The following is a 10,199-nucleotide window of genomic DNA, read 5'->3' as shown; positions in this document are numbered from 1 at the left end:
GGAGTTCAGTTATACGAGGGGAAGGTACTAGCACCCCTTACACACTCGTTATATGAACGTTACCTAATTAATTATGATTTATTCCTAAATCAAATTTAATTACGTTTAATTAACTCCTTTTAAAACAAACAGATAAAATAATAAATAATTAAATAACTAAATAACTAAATAAATAAATAAAAATAATAAAAGGTTAAAAATATCAGTGCGATTTAGGAATGTCTAATAAGACCTCTAAACGAGGGGATCTTGTTAGATAAACCTCTCTCAAAGCTAATATAGGTGATGTGTAAAATAACTTATTAACTTTTTCTAAATCATAGGGATGCACAGACACAAAAATAAGCAAAATCATCAAATTCCTAGAAAAATAATCCTTAAAACATCCCCCAATTTTTTAAAATTTTTATAGAAATTTATTGAAATTTTATAATTTTTTTTTATAAAAATTTCTAGGATTTAAAAAAACTTTTCCTTACTTGAAGTTGTTGCTACAATGAGACTGCTATCCAAGCCATGAAACTGAAGTTACAAAACTCCAAATGACAATTCGACCGACCTTAATGAATAAGGATGAGTCACAAATACCTTGTCAAAATTTTATTCAATTGGACAAGAAATCACTATCCAATCGTCTAGATCAAGCTGACTGCGCAGGAACCTCTAATCCTAAAGTTGCTGCTGCAGTGAGATTGTTGTTCAAGTCAAGAAACTAAAGTTATAGAATTCCAAATGACAATCTGACCGACCAAAATGAATAAGGATGAGCTAGGAACAACATGTCAAAATTTCAACTCAATCGAACGAGCAATTACCATCTGATCGTCTAGATCAAACTGACTGTACAAGCACCTCCAATCCTAAATTTTGAGCAAATAATTTTCTTCTTTCCCTCACTCTTTCTTAGTTGTCTCCAGGATGCACGAAGCTCTGTTTTTTTTTTTTTTCTCTCCTCTTCTATCTTCTCTTTAGAAGGTTTTATTTATAGGTTTGGATGCACTGATTATGTTATTTAAATTCAACCATCCAACCACCTATTTATTGTCAATTTCCCAACAGCCAACCACCTTTTTGTTTGTATTTATTTCTATTGTATTGTACTTCATTTTTTGTATTTTGCGGCTGCTGTAATTGTATAAAAATATCTTCTTTTCTTATTATATTTGACCATTGGACAAAATGAGGTGTCTACAACTATTTTACCTAAAAATTTAAGTTAATAGGTTGTGAGCCAACAATGTATACTAAACTTTAACAAATATAATTATCCCAATTCAACTATTTCATTTTCTCATCCAAGTATTTTTTATAGCATAATTAATTGATTACAAAATCCAAACACTACACAGGTTAAAACCTAGTGTATCAAAGTACTAATACAGAAGAAGATTTAGATAAGAGACTGATGCTCTTCCGAACAATTCCACTTTATTATACTTGTAACTTTATGATGTACAGCCGGCCATTAGTGGACCAAAGCAAAATGTCGTTCCTAATAAAATATAGCTAGGGTTTTGCCCGTCGATCTGAAGAACTGTTGAAGCTTATTTTATTTCAAAAATCTGCACAAAATTAATTAGTAAAAGCTCTGAGATGGGATGAGACACAACTGAAAGGAAGATCCTATCTCATTTTATACTAGATATATATAAATTAAGAAAATAAAAAGGAAAAAGAGAAAAGCTTAACCCTACTCAAGTTAATTAAGCTTACCCTAATAATCTTTATCTGCCAAAGACTTAATGATGAACTTCAAGAAGAGGGATCCAAGAAACAAAGCTGCTATCCCTGCCGCAGCAATTGCTGCAACTTTCCCCACATTATTTCCTCCTTGTTTTCCTACCAAACGTATGATTAATTGGGTTAAAATCACACTAATAGGGGCCGACTATAGGGGGTCTACAAAAATTATCGAAAAATCGAAACTTGAACTGAAATCACAAGTGATTTGATTTTCCGGTATTTGGTATCAGTTTCGATTTCGGTCATAGAAAATGTAAATTTTCAGTCTCGATTTTGGTTTGGTTTCCAAAATATAACCAAACCGAAAAATCGAAAAACCAATTTAAATTTAAATTATATATATAAATTAATATAATTACTTAATTAGTACATTAATGCATGATTTGGTCCATTTAATATTTAGAAATCAAAATGCCCAATAGATTTTCAACGACCCTTATAAAAAGTAATTGTTAAATACTTAGAAAATCGATTAAAAATTGAAAAAATTGCAACCAAACCACCGAATGTACAAAGTTGCTGTCCCTTGTTGTGTACAAAAGTATAACTAGTAAATTTGAAATATGGTGGGCATGCATAATTTCGAATTTGAAATTGCTTTAACATTAATTTTTATTTATTTGTATAATTTAACTAACCCTTCTTATGTCAACCTAAGCAATATTTTTAAATGTTAGAAATGGACAATCGATAAAGTTATAAGTAATTACTAATTAGTTATGTTTAGATATGGATTATTATAAGCTAAATATAAGTACTTATATATTAGTTATACATTAAATATATAACATCTTTTTCTTGTCATTAGTTTTTTGTTTAAATTTAAGTAATACTTGTAAGTGAATGCTTAGAGGAGCACTATTGACATTTAAAAAAAAAAAAATTGCACCCCAAGCTTATTTTTAATGTACCAAATAACAAATTTGTGTCTTGATTTTCACTTTCATTGTCAAAATCAAGGGTTATATTTGTCTTTTAACACATAAAAAATTAATATTGAGTGCTAGCATTTTTTCTTTAAAATGCTAATAACTTTTTTATCATAAAATTTAGAACAAAAGATATTTACCTTTGAGGTTTGATAAAAAAATAGACCTCAATGAGATTTCAAAAATGTCACAGACCTTCATTGAGATTTCAAAAATAGTACAAACATCTCTTAAGGTTTCAAAAATGTCACGAACCTTCCCAAGGTTTGCAAAAAATACACAAAATATTTCATAAAAAAACTAATCTTTTTGAAAAATATAAGGAGAATTTTATGTCTTTTTAACAAATCTCAAGAAGGTCTCTACAATTTTTGAAACTTTAAGAGAGATTTTTAAATTTTTTGAAATTTTAGAAAAAGTTATTATCCATCACCCTAAAATCTATTAATATAAACAAAAGTAATAAATTATTTTTTAATCCAATTGAGTAAACAAAAGTATGCCCCACAGACACTTTTATATTTTTCTTTTGTTTTATGCTTCTAATTCATACCACTATATCTATGCGTGTATGTGTGTGTCTATATATATATATATAATAATAAAATATTTTTAATTCTTTCATAAAAACCTGTTAAATATTTTACACATATTTGCTTTGTAATTAAGTACAAAAGATAATTTTTCCTTTTGCGAGTATAGACTTTACCTTGGCCGTCGCCGGTGAGTATCTCGTCGTCAAAATCGGAGAAGCTGAGAAAGCACTTGTCCATATACACTTGCCCTGACGCAGAGCTCCCACACGCCTCCCGACCAATCTCCACCGCACTCCCCACGCACTCCCCGCATTCGCACCGCCCCATATCCTCCTCGCACTGCGCCATCACCCCCACCCCTCCATAAACCCTAAACCCATAGAATAATCCCTCGCTCCCTCCCACGCCGCTCTCCGCCTCCGCAAATGCCGCGTCCCTCGCCGTCTCCCGCCCACGAACCGCCGCCGCCGCCGCCTCCCCACAAGTCCAGTAAAGCGCTGCGCTTTCGGAAACGCTGATCTCGTCGAACCCATCTGCCTCGTAGCTCATGTAGCATGCGCCGAGCTGGACTCGGGCGGCCGAGCTCTGCGCGCACCAGATGTTCGACGAAAGTTCGCTGACGCAGGTACTGCAGTCGTCGGCGGAGAGGTCTCCCCGGCACTGGAAGAGGCCGAAGACGGCGGCGGCTTCGTCGCCGGCGGAGGTTTTGAAGAACTTGGAGTGGGAGGAGTGGGCAACGAGGTCTTGGTACAAGGAGGAAAGGGTCAGGGAGTAAGAGAATGGGTCTTGAAAGGTCTGGTTTGAGCAAATCTTGTACACCAAGGTGGTGTAATCTGAAGAAATTGGTAGAGGATTTTGAAGGAAAAGAACAAAACAGACTAATGAAATTGTTCGCTGAAGAGAGACGGGCACTGGTAAATAGCCCATCCGATGAAGATGAAGTTGGTTCATTTTAGTTTTTTCCCGTGAGAAGCTTGGTTTATTCGGAAGAGGTTTTGGGGATTGAATTTAGAAATGGGCATTGCCGTTATCAAAAACTATTGGTGAAGGAGAAGAAGACATGATAAATCTTTACGTTTTGGAGAAGAAACATAAGAGAGAAAGTTTAAGCTTTAGTTTGAAAGGGAAGAATTTCAGCTACAGTAGGTGATCCAACCATGACTGCTGCTATTAAAACCTTTCCCATGGCAGAAAAGCAGAACAGTCGCTTGATAAGAAAAATTTGAAAGGGAATATGTTGCGTTATTTTTCTTCTCTGATGCAAATTTTGGAAGTTTTCATTGCTTGCAGTGCTGCATGTTTTCTTATAGATTCGCTGAGCCTATAATATTGACATCTATATCTTTCCGAGCTATGCTAACTAAAAGATGGGCTCATGACTAGGTGCACGTGTCAGGAGATGATTGATTGGAGAGGTGAAATCTATGCTACTTTAACTAATTATTTCGTGAATTCGGGCTTATGACTAACATTTTTTTATATAGAATCATACTTTTCAAACTTACATGAATTTAAGTGTTAATGTGACATGTTGTAATTGATGTGCTTCAAATTTACAGATCTCCCCTTACAAGTTTTTATTCACCAATTTCGATTCCATTTTTTTTTGATCAATTGGGTAAATATATTGATTGACTGAGAATATATACAACTATGCTGGGCATTCTCAGGTCATCTTGATACCACAATAACAATACAAGTCAAAAGTTCCGGAATACATCAAACCTGGGCATAGGGGTGTACAAAATTTACTGAAAAACCGAGAACCGGACCGAAACCGAACCGTTTGAAGCTTCGGTTCGGTTTTTCAGTTTCGGTAATCGGTTTCGGTTTTGTATATATAAAAAATAGATTTTCGGTTTCGGTTTCGGTTTCACTCAAAAACCGAACCGTAAAAACCGAAAACCGATTATAATTTTAAAATAATTATCTATGGGAACTTTGATTACAAGTACATGAAAAAGAAATTATACCTATATTAATTTTTTAATTTAAATTATTGACTAATATTTTTCGAAGGAGTGGGGAAGGATTTTATAAAGGAGAATGAGAACAAAAACTTCCCGTTTTGGCCATGTGGGATGAGTGCTTGGGAAGAACCGAACCACCAGCTTGCTACAGTGCTACAGTGCTACTACCACAGCAGGCGCTAGGCATCATCTTCTCCATCTCCTGCCTCCTGGTAACCTGCACACTACACAGTGCCGACAGCCGAGTGCCGACGGCCATGCCCTCCAAGTCTCCGACACTTACGCCCACACCAGCGACGCTCACGCCCACCGCCCATGCCAGTCGCCAACGCCCACATCTCCACGATGCTCACGCCCACCGCACACTGCACAGTGCCGACTACCATGCTCTCCGAGTCTCCGACACTCACGCCCACCGCCCACGCCAGTCGCCAACGCCCACCCCACATCTCCACGCCGACACAGTCACACACTGCAACGCCCAGTCGCCCACGCTCACGCTCACATAGACACACACAGCAACGCCCACACTCACGCTCACACAGACACACACAGGCACACTAGACACAGCAACTCCCACATCTCCACACAGCAACGCCCACGCTCACACACAGGCACACAGCAATGCCCGTCGCCCAAGCCAGTCGCTCACGGTCACGCCCACATTATCTTGGTGCTCTGGTCGTCCCATATCGATTGGAAATGGGAAGAAAAAATTTTCCTCACCCTATTTATTGAAGTTGGATCTACTTATTCACTTACGTGCTGGGCTTTTCACTCAAAGTCGTGGCCCAGTTGGCCGTGGCCCAATTGGCGGTGGCCTGACTTGGCTGGCTTTATTTAATTACGTTTTTATATTGTTTGTTTAAAATTTGACAAAACCGAATTAACCGAACCGAACCGTAAAATAAACGGTTTGGTTTGGTTTTAAACCGACGGTATATGATTCGGTTGCGGTTCAGTAGTTTTAAAAACCGATAGGTTCGGTTCGGTTGACGATTTTGGTAATAACCGAACCGAACCGAACCGTGTACACCCCTACCTGGGCATACCTAGGGGCCAAGGAACTGGCCAATCACACTATCAATACTCAGAGATATCACAAGAACATCGATACATGCCCTATAATATCAAACTGAGAACATGTCAAATTTATCAAAAACCACTCTATAGATGTCTTTGTATGACACTAATTAAATCTATAGGAGGAATTACATGATTATCAAATCTTTTTCTATTCCTAGAGTGCCAAGTAAAATACACAGAAGTAGCCAAGCCAATTTTCTTCCCAGCTGAGTGAACTCCATTGCCTTTTGTTTCTTTATGTAACCATTTCACCGCTACCTTGATTGAAGTCATGTCTACTTCCTTATGCTACCCCACACTTCAGCTGAGTATTTACAGCCGAAGAAAAGGTGTTCAAGTGTCTCCATATCGCTATTACAGAAGGTACATCTTAAGTCAATCTCTACTCCTTTTATCTTGTCACAAGTTGGTAGCTTTCCCCTCCAACCCAGCCACAAGCAAAAAGCATACTTCGGGGAGATTCCATTATACCAGATAGACTTTGTCCATGGCATTATTTGACTCTTCTCCCTCTAGAAATCATAGAGTGTATGCGAACCACTTCCCATTCTTTCCATAATTTCTATGGCGGCAGCCACACTCCCAGAATTTAGCACCAGCTAGACTTTGATTTCAACCAAACTTTTGAATAGGGGGGAGTCATCTTTTTTAGCTACAGCATACCAGATTTCAACCTCCTTCAAGTAGAACTGATGGATCCATTTCGTCCATAAACTATCTTTTTTTGCTTGAACATTCCTCAATGCTTTAGTCAACAGTGCTCTGTTCCATGTCTTGAGGTCAACCACTCCCAAGCCACCTTCTTGTTTTGGCTTGCAGATTTCCCTCCAAGCAACCAAGGCCTTCCTCCTACCACCCCAAATTTCTATACCATTTTTGTCTAGACATAAAGAGACATAGTTGACTATTTCATTTTTCATAAGACATGTGGCTAGTTACATGTTATGAAGTAAAGAGTAACACTCAGTATTTTTCAAATTAAAGGAGATGTACACATGACGATGAGTATGATTAAAATAATGATTTGTTACCTAATTAGTACTCAATTTCCCAACAAGTAGAGTCATGGGTCGAGTTAGCTCAAAATTCTAAGTGATATGATGTTGTGGGTTTGGCAAAAAACCAACTATTAAGGATGCGAAAAAGCCAATTATTAAGGATGTGTTGGGCCAATTTGATTATCGGACAGGTTGATTTGGAGTGTTAGATTAGCTTGTTTATGTTAGACTATCAGAAAATTCAGGAGCATTTGCACAAATTCCTCACTCCATCCATTCTGTGACTAATTCAAAATGATCTAGTTGTTAGCATGACTTTCTCCTACAAATGTGTATTTGTTTGTTTCCTTATTTTGCTCATATTTGTTTCCTTATTATATGCTTGATAGTTCAATTGTACAGCTATAAATATAATGGAAAATTATACAGCTAAAGTGTGTTAGTCAAGCCAAAGATATCTTGTGTTCATTTTTTCTGTTGAATTATTAAGGTTTTACATGGTATCAGAGCAGCCTCCTATAAGCTCACGCTTTCCAAACGATCCTTTCTCTAGCTTTCGCATCATCCAAATGGCCAACACCGATGACACCTCCATCCCAGCACCTATCCTACCACCATTTATCACCACTATTTCTGTTAAACTAGACGGCTCCCATAATTATTTGGCATGGAAAATGCAGTTCCTTAATCTCCTCCAAGGACACGACTTAGTTGGCTTCATTGATGGTACTGAAGCCTGTCCTCCAAAAAATCTTACCTTTAGTTCATTGAATCCTGCCTATGTTGTTTGGCACAAGAAAGATGTTTGTCTCCTTGGGTGGATCCTTGCATCTCTTTCGGAAAAACTTGTTTCCACTGTTTATGGATTGGAAACGTCTACGCAAGTCTGGACTGCCCTGCAGACTCGTTTTTCTTCTCAATCGCGTTCCTGAATTTCCTATCTTAAATGTCAACTTCAAACATTGACTCAAGGTACCAAATCTTGTTCTGAGTATCTTGAAAATGCCAAAAGTCTTGCAGATCAATTGGCAGTAGCTGGTAAGCCTGTTGACGATCAAGGTTTGATCTCCTTTCTTCTTGGTGGCCTGCAATCATCCTACACACCGTTTGTCACCTCTTTTAATTTTGCATCTCATGAAACTGACTTCACATTCGAAGACTTTCAAGCCAAATTGCTGGGCTACGAAAATCTTCTAGATGTCAATCACTCTGTTCATGGCACGGATAGTACTCACTTTGCATTTGCTACAAACAAATCTAAGGTGCCTACCTATGTGAAAAAGAAAGGACCCCCACTCCCTCCCACCAAAATGCAGAATGCAGCTTCCCGGCTAAACCAGCAGACCAGATCTACTCCTCCACAACTCCCCAACAACTGCTCGGTTTGTCAAATTTGTGGTAAATCTAGCCATACTGCTATTGATTGTTTTCACCATTTTGATTATTCATATTAGGGTCGGTTTCCTCCTCAAGATCTCGCACCAATGGTGGCTGAGAGTAATGCCACATTTGATCATCAAGTTTGGTACATGGACAGCGGTGCTAATGCCAATATTACATCTGATGCAACTAATCTCACTCATCAGCAGCCCTTTCGTGAATCAGAAATTGTAACTGTCGGAAATGGTTCAGGTTTGCAAGTTCTAAATACTGGTTCTACCACTTTAACTTCGGCCAATCCAATTTTCATCTAAACAAAATTCTTTATTGCCCACAAGCAGCTACCAATCTTATCTCTATCAATCAATTTTGTTTAGATAATAATTGTTACCTTATCTTAACTGCTAATGATTTTATCGTGAAGGAGAACCTAACAGGCAAAATTCTACTTCAAGGTGTGGTTGAAAATGGCCTATATCCACTAGCTGGGTGCAAGACTTCTCATAAGAGCCTCACATGCCTTTCAACAACAATAGGAGTTCAAGCTAATGTAGACACTTGGCACTCAAGACTAGGACATCCCTCTAGTGTCATTTTAGATTGTTTGTTTCATTCAAATAAACTCTCCTTCAAAGGTTCTTCAAATAAAATAGAGTTTTGCTCTGCTTGTCAACTTGGCAAAGCTAAGCAACTACCTTTTCCAGAGTCTAGTCGTCAGTCTTCTTTTCCTCTTGCTTTAATCCACTCCGATGTATGGGTTACCCCTGTCCAATCAATTGGTGGTTGTTCCTACTATGTTTTGTTTATTGATGATTATTCGAGATATTCTTGGCTATATCCTTTGCACATAAAATCTGATGTATTTGCAACTTTTGTTAAATTTAAAACCATTGCACAAAATTTTTTCTCAACATCAATAAAGCAAATACAAACAGATAACGGTGGAGAGTTTACCTCCAACTAGTTTAAAAACTTTTTGACTGCGCAAGGAATATTCCATATGCTGACTTGCCCACACACTTCTCAACAAAAATGGAATTGCCGAGCGGAAACATAGACACATCCAAGAAATGGGACTGACACTTTTAGCTCAATCAAGTTTGTCCCCCATATATTGGGTTGATGCGTTCCTCACTTTAGTGTTCTTAATAAACAGATTGCCTACCAAAATCTTAGATAATATGACACCTTATTTTTTACTTCATAAAAACTGAACCAACTTATATGGACTTGCGTGTTTTTGGATGCGCTTGCTATCCACTCCTTCGGCCATATAACGACCATAAGTTGGCATTCCGAAGTAAAAAGTGTCTCTTCCTGGGCTATTCCAACTGTCAAAAAGGATATAGGTGTCTTGACTTAGCTGCTAAATGGGTATACATCTCACGACATGTCATCTTTGATGAGAAATCTTTCCCAGCTAAGGAACTAGCCGAGCTCAACACACCTCGAAGAACAAATCCTGTTGCAGGTGAACCACTAATAATTCCTAGTCCAGTCCTATCTAGTAACTTATTATCTAACATTTCTACAGCTGTGCCATCTCCAAATGATCCT

The 10,199-nt window shown here is 37.7% G+C and overlaps 1 protein-coding gene across 1 annotated transcript; it reads right to left on the bottom strand.

Moving 5' to 3' along the window:
- Positions 1-1,286: 1,286 nt before the first annotated feature.
- On the bottom strand, positions 1,287-4,790 carry LOC131153537 (plasmodesmata-located protein 2-like). Its single transcript, XM_058105894.1, has 3 exons — positions 3,382-4,790; positions 1,714-1,839; positions 1,287-1,562 (listed from the first exon to the last, which is right to left on the bottom strand). Exons 1-2 carry the CDS (start codon positions 4,157-4,159, stop codon positions 1,715-1,717), a joined length of 903 nt encoding a protein of 300 aa, XP_057961877.1. The 5' UTR covers positions 4,160-4,790; the 3' UTR covers positions 1,287-1,562; position 1,714.
- Positions 4,791-10,199: the final 5,409 nt, after the last annotated feature.

Source organism: Malania oleifera, chromosome 4, assembly GCF_029873635.1.
Source record: "Malania oleifera isolate guangnan ecotype guangnan chromosome 4, ASM2987363v1, whole genome shotgun sequence".
Lineage (NCBI taxonomy): Eukaryota > Viridiplantae > Streptophyta > Magnoliopsida > Santalales > Ximeniaceae > Malania > Malania oleifera.
Note: the sequence above shows the minus strand (reverse complement) of the source record. Positions and strands in the feature narration are given on the sequence as shown.

Excerpts from the sequence above, each read along its gene's own strand:
- LOC131153537 (XM_058105894.1), bottom strand. The coding sequence starts at position 4,159 with ATGAACCAACTTCATCTTCATCGGATGGGCTATTTACCAGTGCCCGTC. Across the intron at positions 1,840-3,381 it reads ACTCACCGGCGACGGCCAAG|GAAAACAAGGAGGAAATAAT; the intron begins GTAAAGTCTATA and ends TACGTTTGGTAG.